The 19960-nt window shown below is 42.5% G+C and overlaps 3 protein-coding genes across 4 annotated transcripts in view; 2 read left to right on the top strand and 1 right to left on the bottom strand.

Moving 5' to 3' along the window:
• The first annotated feature begins 2222 nt into the window (after positions 1 to 2222).
• Positions 2223 to 7018, top strand: LOC147248688 (tyrosinase-like). Of its 2 annotated transcripts, XM_086227116.1 has the most exons (6): positions 2223 to 2671; positions 2786 to 3224; positions 4016 to 4232; positions 5963 to 6110; positions 6187 to 6368; positions 6568 to 7018. In XM_086227116.1, exons 1-6 carry the CDS (start codon positions 2403 to 2405, stop codon positions 6831 to 6833), a joined length of 1521 nt encoding a protein of 506 aa, XP_086083242.1. In that variant the 5' UTR covers positions 2223 to 2402; the 3' UTR covers positions 6834 to 7018. The 2 variants fall into 2 exon arrangements, with proteins under 2 accessions (XP_086083242.1, XP_086083241.1); XM_086227115.1 differs by having other exon boundaries at positions 2223 to 3224.
• Positions 7019 to 8202: 1184 nt separating this feature from the next.
• chordc1b (cysteine and histidine-rich domain (CHORD) containing 1b) lies at positions 8203 to 15783 on the bottom strand. The gene is made up of 11 exons (XM_086227117.1): positions 15575 to 15783; positions 12549 to 12598; positions 12381 to 12437; positions 12005 to 12165; positions 11358 to 11458; positions 10665 to 10723; positions 9865 to 9935; positions 9571 to 9679; positions 9343 to 9462; positions 9208 to 9270; positions 8203 to 9102 (listed from the first exon to the last, which is right to left on the bottom strand). The coding sequence occupies exons 1-11, from the start codon at positions 15636 to 15638 to the stop codon at positions 8929 to 8931; spliced, it is 1029 nt and encodes a 342-aa protein (XP_086083243.1). The 5' UTR covers positions 15639 to 15783; the 3' UTR covers positions 8203 to 8928.
• Positions 15784 to 15944: 161 nt separating this feature from the next.
• The window catches only part of fat3b (FAT atypical cadherin 3b), a 71002-nt gene continuing 66986 nt past the window's right edge, over positions 15945 to 19960 (top strand). Inside the window, exons 1-2 of the mRNA XM_086226248.1 lie at positions 15945 to 16257; positions 16936 to 19905. Of these exons, the coding sequence (XP_086082374.1) occupies positions 16195 to 16257; positions 16936 to 19905 (3033 nt within the window). The 5' untranslated portion in view covers positions 15945 to 16194. The remainder of the gene's footprint in view (positions 16258 to 16935; positions 19906 to 19960) is intronic.

Consider the following 19960-nt stretch of genomic DNA (forward strand, 5'->3'; position numbering starts at 1 on the left):
TAAATGAATTAAAGATGTTGACAGGGGATTTTTAGCTGCGGGTGTTTTAACATGAGGATTTAACAGTAAAAGCCAAAGGAATTTAATTCATCATTTATGAGAGCAAAAGTGTTGTTTATAAGTTTTTCAAGGAGACACAGGCAATCTGTAATCTGAATGGATTATCTGAAATAGTTGTATGGCGCCCTCTAGTGTCGATTTCTATCCTAGCGTAGACTGATTGATGCCCTTCAGGCTTTTTAAAGATCACATGGGGACGCCCTCTTAGTCTAAAGGTTGAATTAAAGTCAGTGTGCTTTTAGACTTTTTCTTTGTGATTCTCCAGTACCGAGAAACATCAACATACACCAAGTTTCTTAGAAAGTATTATACAAATGTACAAAATACCCCATCCTTGCCTGAGGTAACACCTCGCTCTGCTCTTGTATCACCAGATTTTTCTTATGATTTTTCTTGTTCAATCCCCTCAATGAACAACGCACCTGTTGAGAAGATGAATCTTGTGGGGTCGTATGATCAACTCTAGAGACGACAATACAGGACACACTCGGCGAAACTTTAGAAATAAGTTCACCTAGCCTCAAAAACCAAGGAAATATCATGAAATTGAAATATTCCATTTACATAATTTACACATTTTTATTTAAAGTGATACCAGGAGAAAGTGTTTTTTTTTTTAATGTCATATGTAACGATTATTGTAATTGGGAGGCTATTCCTTTATGTGATATTTGCGTTTACTTTTTTGGAATTTCAGAATAGGTTGCTATGGCAATGCTGTGGAGGCACAAAGAAGGGACGGCAGGCCAACAATTAAATTAAACCCACAAGCGTTATCGGTAAACAGAAAATGCCCAAAATGCTTCCATGAAAAAGAACAAACAAGACGGACTGGAGACCCTGGCTGAAACTGACAAAAGGAGTGAAGAAGTGAAGATGCTGTGCCACCCACGCAACGGGCCGTTGCTCCCAACGCCTCCAAGACCCTTCGTCAACTCAAAGCTAAAACACCTCCAGCCCAAACTAGCACAACAAAACCCCAGCACCTTGAGGTGCATGGAGGAACATGACTGGTTTGGGGGAGACAAAAGGAAAACAGAGGGGGGAAAGGCTTCCTCACCGCCTGAATAGAACTGGACATGTGTGTGTGTGTGTGTGTGTGTGTGTCTCTGCACTCTGTCCCTCTTATCTCCTTGTCTCCTTCCACCTGAGCACCGATTTCACTCAGGTGATGACTGGATGTATTCTAATCTAATCTAAATTCATGATAGGTTATCCATTGGGTCCTTGATATTTAAGAATGCATTTCCCACTTATGTTGCTAGAGTTTTCCTCAATGAAATTGGTTTCAGCTCTGATGTGCATTCATACGGTATTAAATCTGCAACAGCAGGATGAGGTCTACTACCACACTGTAGAACGAATGCAATGAAGGAAACAGCCTTCGTAGATCCATGTCTTTATGGAATTCACTCCCTTTGCAAATTTGTGTTGTAACTGGAATGAAAGAATACAAGAGGGTAATCAAACCCTTTTTTTTTTTTACATGTTAATTGTGAACTTTAATCCTGGTCTCAGACCTGCTCGCTGTGTTGTACAGTATTGTATTTTGATTGCGTGTTTAAACGCTCTGAAGTGCACAGATGCCTATTTTATTTATTTATTTACATCTACTGTGTTTTATATCTGTAATCCGATGTCACTGTTACTTTTGCTATATTTGAATGTCTAACATGTGACTGATGATTTATTATTTGTATGTTCTGATTTTCATTGGACCCAAGGAAGACTAATCTGATGCTTCTGTGTCAACTAATGGGGATCCATAGTTAACAATAAACAACTGGCAGAGAGAGAGAGTGTGTGTGTGTGTGCTATCCCTAAATCTACAACATTAATCTTTACATCCTCTATACAAGCAAACTCTGGCAGATGGTTATGTGTCAAATATGTACCACACTTTACTTCTTACCATGTGCTTGATTAACTTGTTCTTCTCTTGTCAACACAGACCCACAGCAGAGTTTAAAAGTTAATAAATGTGTGGTTTCGAGGAATGGTTGATGAACTGGAGCAATAAGGGGGCTCTTATTCTAACAAGTCACTCTTTCTAGGAGAGCCTTGGGTGCAATCATGGGGTGTGTGTGTGTGTGTGTGTGTGTGTGTGTGTGTGTGTGTGTGTGTGTGTGTGTGTGTGTGTGTGTGTGTGTGTGATTTCAGGCTGACTGCCCTCTCTGAGGAGTAAGCTTCACCCTGAGGTTAAGCGGCATGTGACCAGTCCAGCCAGGAGGAGGGGGTGTCTGGAGAAAACCCAGGAGAATTTCAGCCTGGAGAGAGGAAGCATCGTCAGCCCACGGTTCACGTAACGGTTGTTGGCCGTGTAAATGTAGTAACCCGCTGTAATGTGGCCGCTGACACTCGTCAGTTTTATGGTGTGTTTTGCACCCTGTTATCTCCAGTTCCCCCGCCTGTGCGCCACCCGTGAAGCCCTACAAACCAAGCAGTGCTGCCCACCTTGGGAGGGGGACGGCTCGGCCTGCGGGGCCAGCTCCGGACGCGGCTTCTGCCAGGATGTGGAGGTGCCGGACACCCCTGACGGACCGCAGTACCCCTTCTCCGGCTTGGACGACAGGGAAAAGTGGCCCCTGGTTTTCTTCAACCGGACCTGCCAGTGCGTAGGAAACTTCATGGGGTTCAACTGTGCGGACTGTAAATTTGGCTACTTCGGGGTGAACTGCAATGAGAGAAGAGAGTCTCTGAGAAGGAACATATTCCACCTGTCCAGGGCCGAGAGGACCCGCCTCGTGTCCTACCTGAACCTGGCAAAGTACACCGTCAGCAGGGACTATGTCGTGGCCACGGGAACCTACCAGGAGATGGAGAACGGTACCAACCCGCTGTTCGCAGACGTCTCGGTGTATGACGTGTTTGTGTGGATGCACTACTACGTGTCCCGGAACGCGCTGCTGGGAGGGCCCGGGAACGTGTGGACCAATGTGGACTTCGCCCACTGGGCGCCTGCCTTCCTCCCGTGGCATCGCGTCTACCTGCTGCACTGGGAGAATGAGATCAGGAAGCTGACCCGGGATATGGGCTTCACCATCCCCTACTGGGACTGGAGAGACGCCCAGGGCTGTGACGTGTGCACGGACGAGCTGATGGGGGACCGGAGCCCCCAGGACCACAGTCTCCTCAGTCCTGGCTCTGTCTTCTCTTCTTGGAGGGTAAATACACTAACAGACACCGGTTAAAGACACCAGAGATTATTGTCCATATAGATAAGTAAGTAAAGAGTGAAGTAGATGCTCTTTGACGCATTTTGATTAAAATGTTGAGAAGGCAGAACATCAACGGCCTTAACTCAAGACAAACAACCGCCTGAGTTCGTAATGAAATAAAGCAAATCCACTTCAATGAAGGCCTCAACATGAGGGAGTATATTAACGAATATAAAATACCATGGCTTGGTTCCTGAAAAATCTTTTTTTCATTATTTCTTTTAACAAAGTAAAAATATTTCTCATTCAGATACAAGTCTTTGGTTTACTGGCATTTCCCACAGACTCAGAACAGATTCATGTGACATCAAAATATGAACCAACATTTTGAACTGTGATTTGTGCGCTTCAACTCTGTCTGGATAATTTTCAAGAGAAATCTTCTGACTCATTAGCAGGGAGTCATGACTATTTTAGACACTTTGTTTTGACTTATTCATTTGTAATGTTTTGCTATTCTTTTATTGTGTTTTTATTCTTTTTTCACATTCATGTTCTTACTGATCTTTTGTGTTATATTGTAATATTAAGCATTCCTTTATCTGTTGTCAAATTACAACATGGAGATTTTCTTCCTTTTGGCATCTTTTAATACTTCTGCTGCCCTGAAAGAAGTTCTCTACCACCCTAATCAACATGTCTGGAAAAGAAGATCTGCAGTGTAGCCTACTGAAATGTCATAAGAGTGATGTTTTACTTCGATGGAAAGTTCATGTAATGTATTCCACGTGTTCCAGGTACTTTGCTCCCAAGCGCAGCTCTACAATGACATGGGTGTCCTATGTGATGCCAGGGAGGAGGGCCCTCTACGCCGTAACCCTGGAAATCACAATCGTAACGTGGTTGAACGATTACCGACTTCAGCGGAGGTGGAGTTCACTCTGAGTCTGACCGACTATGACACCGGAGCCATGGACCGCAGTGCCAACATGAGCTTCAGGAACACTCTGGAAGGTCAGATAAACTGGGTCTTTACGCACACACACACACACACACACACACACACACACACACACACACACACACACACACACACACACACACACACACACACACACACACCCCCTCTGTCACGGTCTGGTGGTGATATCATCCCCTGAGCTGCTGCATCTTAAATTATACTCACCTCTGCTCTGCTACTCTTCCCTCTCACTGGGCTAATCTGGTACTCTGGTAATCTGTTCCGTCCCACTAATATACTGTCTGAGAGTAAATTATTCTGTTTGTTGTTAATCATCAGTTTTTCAAACTGGCTGCTTTCATACTGGCCTTGAATAGCATGCGTTTAGTTGGTGTGCACTGCTAGAACGAATGAAGGAAAGCTCAGCCTCTTACAAAATATCATTATATACCATTTCACAACAGTGTGCGTGCTCAGATTAGGCTCTAATATTCAAATTCAGAGTCCCTTTGTTTAATCTGTGTCCTTTATTAATGTTATTTGTAGATTATCACTAATTTGTGAGGTTTTTAACAGTTTAACAATCCCCACTGTAACTTCATGGAGGAGAGTAAATGACAAATGATCCAAAATTCAAATTATGCTACTTGTTTTTTGTGTTTAACTAAAGTCACCGCTGAGTCTCAGGGGCAAATAATGTGTGTGGATGGTTTTTGGGTGGGCGGTAATCTCATTGAAGGGATTAACATTAGTTCAGTATCACATAAGATTTTACTCAAATCCATCCACTCACTTTGCTGAGCCTCTATGTGCTTATTAATGGCAGGTTGAGTAAACAAAATCAAGTTTTACTAAAACAGCCAAAAAAATCCCAGAAATCCCAGTTAGTCCCAGAGGGTTTTACAATCTGTTGATGGTTCAAAAAACTCAGAATTAAATTAATTTGAAAATGGGAGAAACCTTCGAGAGGAGGGATCACTCTCCTGGGATGTACAAAGGAGACTGAAAAAGATTGCTATCCATCCATCCATCCATCCATCCATCCATCCATCCATCCATCCATCCATCCATCCATCCATCCATCCATCCTTCCATCCATTTTCTCCCTCTTATTCTGTTAAGGGTTGCAGGGGGGCTGGAGCCTATCCCAGCAGCCTTCGGGCGAGAGGCAGGGTTCACCCTGGACAGGTCACCAGTCCATCACAGGGCCAACACATAGAGACAGACAACCATTCACACTCACAGCCACACCTACAGTCAATTTAGAGTATCAATCAGCCTCGTCCCCTCTTGATGTCTTTGGACTGTGGGAGGAAGCTGGAGTACCAGAGAGAACCCACACAGGAACTGGGAGAACATGCAGACTCACACAGAAGGATCTTGCGCTCGAACCCAGAACCTTCTTGCTGTGAGGCGACAGTGCTGACCATTGGACCACCGTGCCGCCAAAACATTACAATACTCAGCATTGTAATTGTAATTGTAATATATATATATATATATATATGAATATGAATATTAAGATAATCCACTCAATGGAAGCTATATGGACATTGCCTTCGACATTTGTATGCAATGGTATGTCCCCAAATTCTTTGTACAATCTGTTGATGTTGGAATACAAAAAAACAAACAACATAACTAAATCCTTCACATTTCTTGTTTGAATGCCATAATTTGTCCTTATTACGTGTGACAATAATAATCTTTTTGTGCATTACAAAGTTTGTTAGTGCCCTTCAACAACATGTGGCACCGCCGTCAATGCTGATTGTCATCGCAGGATTTGGGGACCCCCAGACTGGGTTAGGAAGCAGTTCTCGTATGGGCATGCACGCTGCTCTCCACGTGTTCATGAACGGATCCATGTCATCAGTGCAGGGTTCTGCAAACGACCCCATATTCCTTCTCCACCATGCTTATGTCGACAGGTGAGCCTGAACACGTGAAGACGAGCGCACATCCACTTTTGGAGGTAAATTAACATCGCTGTTATTTCCATGAAAGCATTTATGAAGAGTGGCTCAGGAGGCATCGACCCTCCCCATCCCAGTATCCAGCATCTAATGCTCCCATAGGCCACAACAGCGAATACCACATGGTTCCTTTCCTGCCGCTCCACAGAAACAGAGACTTCTTCATTTCCAGTAAAGAGCTGGGGTATGAATACTCCTTCCTGCTGGATCCAAGTAAGAATGTCACCTCACCAACCCCCATCCTCAAGCCACCCACTATTACATTCATGTAGGGGACCGTTGAACAGTTTCATGCTCTAAAGAATATCCTGACTGTAAACTGATGTACCCCCCCAGATTTAGGTTAGCTAGCCTTCTTTACCTCCTCTCAAATGTAAACTAATTCTGTCCTGTCATCACCTTCTTCTTCCAGACCAGAGGTTAGCAGAATCCATGCGTCCCTTCCTGGAGGAGCTGCAGGCCGTGTGGCCCTGGCTGCTGCTTGCAGGGCTCTGTGGAGGAGTTGTTGCAGTGGCTGTAGCGGCTGCAGTAATAACTGCGAAGCGGCGATACCGTGGGTCACCTTGGCTGAATGTGAAGAGGTGGAGAAACCTATTAGCTTTCCCGGAGAGTCAGCCTCTAATCTTAAGCTGTGAGACAGGAGAAAGCAAACTCAGTAACTACCAGACGACTATGTGAAGGCACAGAAGAATATTAACATGAAAGCACTGTGAAATATTTACATTATATAATGTAATCACTCTTTGTATTTGTTTAATACAAATGTATTCAAATTGTTCTGAAAGGGCACATTGTGAAACGAATTCACCTGCTCTTGCCGCGTGTGAAAGCCTTTGATACCTGGTCTGCGGAACGTTTACCATCCTGCCACAGAAATGTTCCATAATGACATTTTCTCTTGGATTAAAATGGTTCTCAGAAGCTGATTACACTCTCCCTCAAAAGTAGCTTCGACGTGGGTTGCATCACTCTTTCTTATATAGCAATGATATCCTGCGTGCACCCATCCAAAGTAAGAAAAAGAAAATCTTGAAATACAATCAAAGAAGCCTTGAGGGAATTTCTTTTCTTATTTTTATGTGGGAGTTGAGTGAAATACTTTTATTTTTAACAACATTAAAATTGATTTTTTAATTTTTTTTTTTTTGTTCAGGGCAAGAGAGTTACTTTTAGAAAGAGGGGAAAACAAAGGAGCGGAGACATTTCTACAGCATCAGGACATAGTTGGACATTGTAACCTTAAGAGTATAAGAGCCTCAGTAAAAGTCACAGCGACATTTTGTAAAAGTCACCGCAATCCCATAAATTACATGTGGTTCAGAATCTTAACTTGAAGGTCAAGCTGACTTAGATTCATATCACGACTCCGAGTCTCGACACTTGTAGGACTCTGGTGTAAATAACGATCTTAAAAAAAAAAAGAAAAAAAAGAAAAACTGTTCCTCTACATACACTGTCTGAATCCAAAACGTTACGGACACACATTTTCAAACTAGGAAAAAGTTGAACACAAAAGTTTATTTTTTTGGTAAAATGATAATGGAAGGAACAATTATTCCCTTGTCACGGTGTCATTCAGCCACACACGTTCTGAGTCTTGACACATGCTGCCTAGCACAACATTATGATACAGTACTTTGTGCTGCATTATATTGGCATTCTCTGATATTCAAATACATTCTTAAAACTGCACTGTTGTTAGATAACTTGTTGTTAGAGATAATTACATAGATCAAGAAAATTTACATCATATAATTTACAATGTGTAAAAAAACAAAACAAAACATGGATTTGTTGGAAATTACAATTTTTAACTGTACAGCAGAGAAAAGTTGGGTTGGTCGGATGTTGTTAACATGTTTAAAACGTGGCCCGGGGGGGGGGGGGGGGGGGGTTGGAACATGTGGATAGCAGGACGTGTCACCGTGTCACCGTTCACACGGGTGTCACTCCTGTTCAGGTTTTATTACTGCAGACTTCTCTTCTGCTCGGTCAGAGAACCACAGCGCTCACGTCAGTCTGTCTCTTTTTAAAACCAAGTCTGGAGTGCCAAGAAACCAGTTTTATTCTTCGAACACGGTTTACTGAGAATAAAGTCCTGTTATACATACATGGGGATTTCTGAGATCCAATTACATAGAGCAGCTTTGTCATACACACATATAGAAATTATATATATATATGATTAATGAAGACAACATTTCGTCTGCCCTGCTCCTGGTGGGCAGAAAAATCAAATACTTCAGACAATAATTGGAACCAGGGCTGGAATGCAAAAAAAACCCCATTAAAAAACAAAAAACATACAACTGTGGTTTCAATCTTCAAACGCATGGAAATGTACAGATGGAATTGAAACTGAAAAGGGTCACAACAGCTCTGATGGGAACGATCTACATGAAAGGAGACAAAAAGCTTTACAACGTCTTCCGGGGAGATTTTGGTACAATTGAACAGGCGCCTGCGTCATCATTTGACATCTGAAGTCTATTCAATCATCTCATGGTCACTCGGTGGAAAAACTATTGTTAAAAATACTTGGAGAATCTTAAGGTAAGGACCCAAAAATAAATCAAACAAACAAAAAAAAATAAAAAGGATGCTAGGCTAAATCAAGTGAAGTAAAGAACAACAGGGGAACACTGTAATGTTGAGGTGCAGAGTCCCAAGTTCCATGACAGCAAAAGAGGTGACTCCCTGTAGAGGTAAAGAATGGACCTTGATGGTCTAGAATTCAGCTCAAAGCACATTGTTTTTTTATTAGGGTTCCTCATCATTCAGTCTCTTCTTCGCTATCAGTGTCCTCTTGTTTCTTCTCGTTCTCCTTTGGTGGGGGCACTGGGGGAGGGAGGTCCAGACGAGCCCAAGACATGGCTTCGGACTTCTTCATGGCTACCTCGATCTTAGCTGCCATCATGTTCACTACGCTCTTACTCACGTCTATCACCTGCAGGGACACAAAGTTTACTGTGAGACTCTCTAAGTACATTAAAACAAAAGAACAAACAAACCTGCTTTTCTTTTATTGTAACAAAGCTATAAATATACTTACTCCCCACAAACTGATTTTCTGGTCAAATTCCTTCTCGCCCTCAAATACAATATGGATGTCCAGCTGGAGAAGAAAAAAGCGTTAGTCTGAACGTAAGAGGAGAGCAGACTTGGGCAGACAGACGCTACTCCTCACCGTGGTGCTGTTAGCATCCACGTAGCTTTGCTCCGGGATGGCGTTCTTAGAGTAGATGGATAGGATGACCTGCGTCCCAGTCTGATGCCAGTCGAATCGACATGGAACCACCTTCTTTCCCTGTGAGGAGATCACCCGATTTACTTGACTGCTTCTCTTTCCCCTGACGCCACTAGATGGAGTTGTGGTCGAAGCTCTCTTCCAGACAACCACCAGGCACACACCTACCTCATCATCTTTTTTCCTCCATAGATGTGTTCCTTTGGCACAGCCCTCTTGAGAGAGGAACGCATTAAAGTCTGAGGTTTTCTTCTTACAGCAGCTCCAGTATTTCATCCTGGAGATGTAGAGGAAAAACACCCCCCGGATTTTAGCAGTCGATAACTTGTCACTCAAGATTACAAAAGACTTTAACGGGGGGAAAAAAAAAGAAAGAAAAAGATACAGCTGCTCTTCATGTTTCCTTACCAGAGAACATATATTATTATTCTGTGCCACTAGAGTAAAAGTCAGATTACTAACCCTTCATGGAAGATAGGAAATCCAGCGTGGTATGAGCAAGTTTCCTTATCACTGGCAGGTCCATCATAACTCTAGAGACAACAAATATGGGAGTCAGAAATGTTAAGTATACAGAGCTAAACTGCACACGCACTCTCAATAAAAATACTATGGTTTCTGCTCTCGCCCCCCCCCCCCCCCAACTTCAAGAACCTACGTACTCCAAAAACAAGAACGTTTCCACAAAATTGTCATCGTCTCTCTGCAGATGGAAGCAAGCAGAAGCACCTATTTGTTGCAATCAAGGGCCCTTTTCTGGGGGGTGTTGAGAGAACTGATAAAGAACACGTTCTTTTTTTAAAGAGCTTTACATCCAAACCTAAAACCCAGGGCTGGTTTGCCCTTGAGAGAACATCTGATGGTTTCAATCAAATCTTTTAAAAGACATTTATGCAAATCAACTTAAGTCCCCATTCCAAGTGCATACCAAACACGTCACTCCTAATTCTCTTCATATTTTGTGTTCTGAACTCGGGGGTTTCTGCACTGACAAGAAAAATTAAACTTGAGTTGTGAAAATTGTTTTGCGCCCATCTGAAATCGAGTAAGAAGGTAGATGACAGCAGGATCGTTAAGATGTGGTTTTTTCCTTTTCTTGGAACAAGAGAATCCAGTTTGGTTCAGAGAGTTTGATACCTATCTGACGAATCATACGTGTGTATATTCAGAACTTTAAGCTGCAGACGGCTGATTGAATTCTTGCACATCAGTGAGAAAAACACAACGTCAGTCCTTCTACAAGCAGCGACACCTTCACTTACTTTAGTACATCCTCCGTTTTTACAGGACGTTCCAATCTTGATCTCGTCACTTTCTTCCTCTGCGGAGACAGAAAGAGCGACAATGTCCTGACTACTTCAAGCGTCTTAAAAAGAAAAAAAATAAAACCCACAGGACAGACAGTTATGATGCGTTGAACCGGCCAAGTCAGCTTTTACTCAAACCCAGTCAATGACAGATGATGGCAAATTCCCTGAGGACATCCATTACCTTGGACTGTCGACCTGTCTTTCTTGTATGATACAACAAGGTGTGGAGGGTGAACAAAGAGCCAGAGATAAAAATTCTGGGCTGAAACAGATTGTTGTACCTCTAACAAGCCAAAAAAAATCAATACACTCGGTGTAGATTTTGTTGACTTGAAATATATCTGGAGAAATATTGTCGTCTGAAAAACAAGCCCCTGGTTTCTTACTGGGGAAGAAGACATTGTTTTTTGCTTATCAACGCCACAGAAATACAGAAATCATTATCAAAAATGAAAACAGAACTGTGGGACATCTTTGAACGGGCATCAATTCAATCACGTAGTCTTTATTATAACCTTTCTTTCACATCAACACATAAATGTCACCCCACGTTTAATACCGGTATATGGCTAATAAATCCACACCTTTAATAAAAAAGAAAAGGGACGCTGGAGGAGAAGGTGGAGGGGGAGAATGCACCGCTACCTTTTATCTCTGCCACATTTTCAGACAGCTTCAGCTTCTCCAGAGCCTGCTTCAGAGAGGCGGACACTTTATGTTGCAATCTCACCACTGGCTCATCAGGGCTGTAACAGAGACAGTAGGCATGAAAAGCAGACCTGATTGGATCATTTTAGACTATTTGGGGAGGGTTATCTGCGCTGATTTATACATTATAAGGCAACATCTCCTTAGAATTACGTCTCTGCTCCAGCACGAGCCGATAACACCGAAACACTACTTCAGAGAGATTTCAATTCAGAAGTCAACTTGTCCACTTTCTTTTGAACTCTGGTGAAAACCACCCAGAGGAAAGACGTACGTACGCTTCTCACTATCCGTGGATGTGTTTGCCGATTTCAGGCCGATTTATTACCTCTGATACTATACCTGCCCTATCATATGTGCACTGGAATAATTCTGAGCAGCATGTAGTCCATGGAGCTGATGCATATGTGTGGTAAGAAACTAGAAGCCATGTTTGTGTACTGAATTGCTTAGTTCCCCCCTTTAAAAAGGGGGGAGAGCAGCATTCTAAAGGTGTTGTGTGGTTTGCTTATGCTGCACATGTAGCGAGAGCTTTGGATATGTTGATAATGATAAAAAAAAATGTCTGGAGCCTATTGTCTGACCTTGGTCTGCAGATGGCCTCCTGAGGCTTTGGTGCGGAGATGATGTACTCGTTAAACTTTGGTTTTTGGTCATCTGTGCCTTTCTTTTCTCCCGATGATGTCACATCTGGTTTCACTGGCTCAGGGGGCTTCTCTTTGTTGTGGGGACCTTTTGTGCAGCCCTGTTTCGGGAGAAAGAGAGAGAGAGAGAGAGAGAGAGAGAGAGAGAGAGAGAGAGAGAGAGAGAGAGAGAGACGTGGCACTGAACTGACGGACAAAGAGCAGTCATTGGCTGATATGAGCCACAGAAAAGGCGGTAGTCTATGTCGATGAAAACAATGCACAATGGAAACATGAACACAGAGGATTTAAAGTTGGGACTGAGACTAAAGCTTACAACAATGCTGAGGAAGTCTGAGAAGTCAGTGGTTCTTCTCTTGCAGCAGGACCATCCCTGGAGGAAGTTAGAGAGACTTTAACATTACATTTCGTCCAGATAGCAAAAAAGAAAAGAAAAAAAAAAAACATGCTCACTGTGCTTTTTCAGTTTTTTATTATTATTAACCTTTAATGCATCGTGGAATACCGGGACCCCTGGATGGTAGGTGCAGCCATCTGTGGAAACAAAATACAAATTTTGAGTTAACCTTGAAAGAAAACCTCTGCTACATCGCAACATGCCAATTCCAACATCGTTTTTTTCCTTTGCTAAAATCTACATTCATAAACTAAGCTAAAATACATTCTGTGTAGCAAAATAGTAATCCTGTTATGATGCAGGAGCCTCCCTTTTTTTGGGTAAAGCATAACAACATCAGCGCTTGTGCTCTCATGTGTGGCACATCTCTCACATGGACTCGCTCACTCGTGTCTGACGCTACCTTCACATGTTCCCAGTCAAAATGTCTTCTTAGTGATTGAGGTGCTCATATTCAGAGAGTCAAGTGGAGACTCTGACAAAATAGTTGGGTGTTAAGATGGTATTTCCTGCAGAATTGGATGGATGTATTTCATCAAGCCCGTCTGAGCTGATCATGATGTACTATGCTGAGGGCAGGCTTCAAGTCAGAATATAATGACTGGGGATGCTGAGATGAATAGATGCAGCAGACTGTGAGGCATAAAACATCCAAAAAAGGTCCAAACTTTCTCTTGTGCTTGCTCACAACGCAATAATTAATAGGAAACACATTCAGCCGATATATATTTATTTACTTTTTCTTTCAAATAAACACTACTGAACTTTAAATGTACTACAGGTGTCACTCAGCAATTTTATCACTTAAAAAAAAGAAGAAGAAAATTGATCGATACGTTCTAAAAACTGACACTGGAATCGACTGGAAATATTTAAATTTTTGTAATCCTGAGCAAGATACAGGGAAAAAAACTGAGTTTCAACCCCTAATTTTTTCTTCTTCTTTTGCTACTTCTGCTTTGAGCTGTGGACAAATGATGCACTTAAGATGCAATCAGAAAATCTGACATTTGCCTTGAGTGACAAATACACAAGGATTTCTCTTTAATACCACCTTTTAGAAGCTGCCCTTAAAGACAAAAGACTGTGCAATGTAGGAAAAAATGAGCTCTTGAGTAAAGCGTTTCTCATTATAGCCCAGTTTAAAGCATGTCCCCTCCATGCTATTACCTTACAGCGATGGCAATACACTGTATTGTTATGAAAGGGGGGATCTTATTAAAATGGAAATTAGGGTTGACTCCTGCAATGCACTGTGTTTTGTCGGTGATATGTAGAGACAATGTTATCACCTTGAAACTTCAACTACGGGGAGGATCATGAAAACGGTAACCCAACTTAATCTTAAAGCCCCTCCCCCAGTCAAATGTGTGTTTTTCTTCTAGTTTCTACAGATTAATATTTGAGCTCCAAGATGTACAATGACGCACCATCAGAGTTTGGCACTAGAACGCTGTTTTCCCACCCGTTGCTTTAAGAGTTAATTTTATCAGTGCTTAGTGAGAATCCGATTATCAAGGCCAACTGTGAGTATGATTTGTGACATCATAGCTAGTTTAAACCAATCTTAGTTCAACATCCAGCATATCCTCATGTGACTTTAATTACATCTTTGGAGATCTATGGACACAAATGATTCTTTTACTTCACATATCTAATTTTAGATTAAAATTATTCCTCTGTTTTATGAAATAAAAACAAATAAATCATCCCTATACATCAACAGGCTTGAAGTCGTTCAGCCCTAAGTCACTCTATCTCTGACTGAGCACAAATGGAACCAGAAACATTTATGAAATGACAATAACAACCAGTCTTTCACATCAACTGACCAGACACTGGTGTTAAAGACTGACATCATATTTAGAGATGGACCGATGAAAGTCAACGAGGCAAAATACTGGCAGATATACTGATACACGGCCAATAAATTTGTGCATATTTAATTTTCCCATGTATTATCAGCTAAAGTTGTGAGGATGAAAAAAACAAATAGCGTTTCTAGTGAAAAATAGACATATGAAATAAACTCGAGTCAAACTTGTGAACACAAACTCGACCACAGCTTTAGAAGAGGTAGCCATGTTTTACCCACACCAAGGGGAAAACATGTTGAACAAGAATTAAATTATTGTATCCAAACGTATATTTCTTATCTTTAAAAGCAGATTTAGCAACAGGAAGGTCCACTGTAAACACATCCTTACTGAATTTGTCAAATGTATTGAGCTGTGGAGGGAGGCTGATCTCACATTCACAGATCAATGTTCATCCGCTGGCAGCAAACACAGGGTTCCAATTATAAACTTGCATGTTTTCTTTCTCGAGCCATGAACTCAAGCACATGACTACGTCGTGCTTCTTTCCTTTTTTCCCTGGATTTATACTTTTTGTTGCGCACCTTCCACCAGGTTGGCATCTTGTCTGATTTAGGCCGGGCATTGATGAATGGGAGGCTGTTGCTAAGTAAGTTAGCATCTAGTTAGCAGCCCTACAATACTTTTGCAGTTGCTACGTTAGCATCTTGTTATTTGGCGACTTGTGAATGAATGAGAATCGAGTAAGTTAAAGTTATATGTGACTACTAGTCATCTTGAAAACAAATTAAGTGAATAAACAAACTTTTTCCCCTTAAAAGTTGCAAAGGTACCTATTTAGCGGATGTTCCAGTCTCCCGTCTAGGTGGAACAATGTATAACAAAGGTTATTACAGTATGACTCTTGACAACATTCACTGGTATTCCATAAAAACGAGGGAAAGTGTTGTAACTATTTTCCATAACAAAAACGGAGTGTAGCGAGTTTCTGAAACTTTAAACCGCTTACTGCCTGTCCCATCCAGGACAATGGAGTAAGACTATCTCCCGTCGATTTACCCTCTAACCTGCTAATCACATGCTAGCAACACCGTGAAAAGCCACAGCAGGTCAGCGTGCTGTTAGCTACCCGGGTTCTCATCAGCTACCAAACTATGTATGGTTCACTCGGCTACCGGGTTAGCAACATGGGCTCACATGGCCTGCTCACTGTAGAATATTCTGGATGATCACAGGTTAACGTTAGCTTGCTAACACACAGGGCACAGCGATACTTTACTGGAACGCAGTACTCACCGGCTGGGTTGTTTTCTGGATCAAACCGCTGTCCACATCCCTTGTTGTAACACAAAACAGACATATCGGTATGTAAAACAAATATAATTTAGGCTAGATTTGTGACTAAGCACTAAAAAAAAAGCTGGTATGTATGAGAAATGGGACCACTGCCGCCGCACTCTGCTATTTCTGACACTGGTATCACTTCCGGGTGTTTTCGACTTCAATCGGCAAACATCGGAGCTCGCCCAACCCGCTACATCTCTCCATCCTGGAGAGCGCACGGTGGTCCCGCACAGGCGACAACTGATGCTGGCCGTTTCAAACTTGCGGAAAGCGTGAAGATTTTATTCAAGGTTTATTTCGGAGCGAAACCTCACAGCTAAGGAAGACCTGGCTATTTTAACGTCAGTTTTATGGAAGTTATTGAAGATGAAGCCAGAATAGCAATCAGCAATCACGGTTACATTAGTCAGGTGCATAAAACTGGGGCAATAGCTCTTTAGTTTTACGAGGATGGCTGCAGCCCAGTAGACAACTGCCCGTCGGGATGTGTGCACATGAATGTTCCGTTTCGTGCATCACCACCGGCATGTGAGGGACTGTTTTGCGCGCTTTTCTTTCATCTCATTGTATGAATGTTATCGGAGAGAGGATGGGAAAGGATGTACCTTTACAGATGTCAGCTGTTTCGCCTAAAGGTAGGTGTGATTCTATTACGTAGGCCTAGTTTATGAAGATAAAATGTATCCCAAATAAAGTCGGGCTCTTTTGCACGCTGGCGAGCTTGATAGGTTCTGCACGACCGCGAGAGACGACAGATGCACCGGGACAGTACCTCAGTGGGGAATGTTGATTTATTATAAATACTGACATCGTATTTGCTGCTGAAATTAATATTGACTTTTACTTCAATATAACATGTAGGTGGGCTCAAATTTGATATCACCAGCAGTAAGCAAAAGAAAAGGAGAATAGCTTGAATTTGCAATCAAACATGTTTTACTGTCTTAAAGTTTTCATTTGGACAACTTTATGATATTGATATTTTTTGTGCAACATAAAAGTTTATTGTGAGCACTGTATAATAAGTCCATGTTGACTCCAACCTCACTGGCTAAAGAATAACAGGTCGTCTTGTTTTAAGACACTACTATTTTTTTTTTCAAATTATTCAGAGCTTTTCAACATTTGGATGCAATTATAGCAGATGGCTGAATGTTCTCACCATATTGTAATAAGTACCACTTCTGAAATGTCAGTGTAATATTAACCTCACAGTTTTTAATCCATTTTTTTTTAAGCAGACAGGATTTTTGTCTTAAAACTCAGCAACTGAGTCCAAATGTGTTTTTCTATGTTATTGTTTTCTCATATAGGGTGACTTAATAGAGATGAAGCCTTATTTTTGGGGAACGATGCTCTCCCTGCCCAGCCTTTCTCTTCCGTTCCATCTTCTTTGCTTCTTCCTGATCTCAATCCATGCCCAGTTCTTGCCTGAACCCAGGGCAGGACAAGGCCTGCTGCTCTTCACCCAGCCGGCCTATAATGCTTCCATTTTTGAGAACGCTGCTGCAAGAACCTATACCAGAAGTGAGGTCAAGATGGGAATAATTCTTGGGCCACCCCGATCATTAGATATTAGATACTCCATTGAGTCTGGTAACAGTGAAGGAATCTTCCACGCTGAGGACTTCATAATGGGAGACTTTTGTTTCCTCCGTATACGCACTAACGGAGGCAGTGGTGCCATCCTGAATAGAGAGGTGCAAGATAATTACACACTGACAGTAAAGGCGTCTGCCCAAGGAGGTTTAGAGGCTTTAACCGTTGTTTATATTAAGATATTGGACACAAATGATCTCCGGCCACTCTTCTCCCCAACCTCCTATTCCTTTGTTTTTTCCGAGACTGCCCCTCTGGGTGCCAGTATAGGACGAGTAACCGCCACGGATGCTGACATGGGCTCCAATGGAGAGTTTTACTACTTCTTTAAGAACAGAGTTGAACTCTTCGCTGTGCACCCAACCAGCGGGGTTATTACACTAACAGGTCAGCCCAGGATGGACAAGCAAGACAGATTTGAGCTGGAGGTGCAGGTGGTTGACAGAGGGATGAAACTCTACGGCAACAACGGCATCAGCAGTACTGCAAGGCTGGTCCTAACGGTGAAGTGCTTTAATGACTTTGCTCCTGTTCTCAGCGCAGTTGCTGTCGTTCCATCATGGGTTGACAAGGATCCGGTTTATGTCAAATTGACTGTGGTAGACAAAGATGAAGGGGTATCTGGGGATATAGAGTGGGTGTCCATCACTGAGGGAGACCCCTTTGAACAGTTTGTGATCGATCGATTGCCAGCCAGGAATGAGTACATGGTCAAAGCATCAGAAACGGTTGACTGGGAGAGATTCCCTTATGGCTACAACTTAACCTTCCAGGCTAAAGACAGGGGTATACCTCCTAAGTTCTCTAACACCCAAGTTGTTCAGGTATTGGTTACAAAGCCAGACCCAGTGTTGGCAAGTTTTGAGAAAAATGTTTATGTAGTCAGGCTGAGTGAAATAGCTCCCCCAGGCACTATTGTAGAGGTGGTGAAAATCTCCCCGACTCCTCAGAGTGTCAATTACAGCTTCAGCGGCCTCTCAGAACTAATGTACTTTGACATAAACCCCTTGACTGGCGTTATTGTGACCACAAGGCATCTGACAAAGATATCACAGGATTTCATGGAGATGGAAGTGGTTGATATCATCAGCCAGCAGAGAACTAGGGTCCAAATCACCATAGAGGATGCCAATGACAACTCTCCAGTATTCAGTAAGCCTTTCTATGATATTGCAATCAATGAAAGTTTACCAATCAGTACTGTCGTTCTTCTAGTATCTGCTGTGGATGATGATAAAGGAGAAAATGGTTACGTTACCCACACAATCAGTGGTGAGCCGTCGCTGCCATTTACTGTAGATCAAAACACAGGGGAGGTGAGGATCACAAGAGACCTGGACTTTGAGTCATCAGATGAAATCTATGCTTTTGCTGTGCGGGCTTCTGATTGGGGTTCACCCTACAGAAGGGAGAGCGAGGTTAATGTCACTATTCGTCTCATAAATATCAATGACAACCAGCCTCTTTTTGAGAGGGTTTCTTGCAGGGGCATGATAGGTCGTGATTTTCCAGTAAGCCAGACTGTTGTCACTATGTCGGCTGTAGACATGGATGAACTGGGAATGGTGAAGTACAAGATCATATCTGGGAACGAGCTGGATTATTTTAATTTAAATCCAGATTCTGGTGCTTTGTCATTAAAAAGATCATTAGCATCGGCTAATTTAAAGAGCGGGATGTTCAATTTGAAAATAGTTGCTACAGATGGAGAAATGTTCTCAGATCCCATGTTTGTGAATGTTTCTGTGGTGAGGGGTGTGGTGCCACCCAGGGGTTTCAACTGCAAGGAGACCAGGGTGGCTCAGTTGTTGGCAGAAAAAATGCTCTCTAAAGCATCAGCTATGGCTAGAACAAGACCAGATGTGATATATACAGATGTTTTCTCTATGAACAAAGTGGCTCCACAGTTCGAGGCACTGCCCACTAGTATTCTAGTGAGAGAAGACCTCGCCCCTGGTGCGAGCGTGTTCCAGGTGAGAGGGCGAGATGGCGACACGGGCTTCAATGGCCGTGTTCTTTTTTCCATATCGGATGGCAACAAGGAAAACTGTTTCAATATCAACATGGAAAATGGGTTGATAACTGTACTGCAGCCGCTTGACAGAGAGCGATCGGACCGTTATTTCCTCAACATCACCATCTACGATCAGGGCGTCCCTCAGATGTCCAACTGGAGACTACTGACCGTCATCGTTGAGGATGCAAATGACAACAACCCCCAGTTTTATCAGGACAGTTTCTCTGCTCTTGTATCAGAAAATGCAGCCATTGGTGTGGAAGTTATCACCATCACTGCATTTGATAAAGACATGGGTCAAAATGGACAGCTGTCCTACATTTTACTGACCAGTGTTCCCCAGTTTGGCATTGACAGCGAAACAGGAAGTGTATTTGTTGCAAGTCACTTGGACAGGGAAACATTCTCAAAGTTTACGTTGACGATTGAGGTGAGAGACAAGGCTGAAAGAGGCACCCGAAGGTCTTCAGTGACCACCCTTAATATAATAGTGGAGGACGTCAATGATTGTGCTCCAGCTTTCATCCCAAGCAGTTATAGTGCTCGAGTTCTAGAGGATCTCCCTCTAGGAGCCATGGTTACCTGGGTGCAGGCTAAGGACCCAGACATGGGTCCTGGTGGACAGGTCCGATACTCCCTGTTCAACGACTTCAATGGCACTTTTGAGGTAGGTGATATTTTGTCCCTGTTGCTGAATTCTGTTTTTTTATTGACAGTCTATG

Source organism: Aulostomus chinensis, chromosome 15 (assembly GCF_037954235.1).
Source record: "Aulostomus chinensis isolate RoL2024-O1b breed Wild chromosome 15, RoL_Achi_v1.0, whole genome shotgun sequence".
Classification (NCBI taxonomy): domain Eukaryota; kingdom Metazoa; phylum Chordata; class Actinopteri; order Syngnathiformes; family Aulostomidae; genus Aulostomus; species Aulostomus chinensis.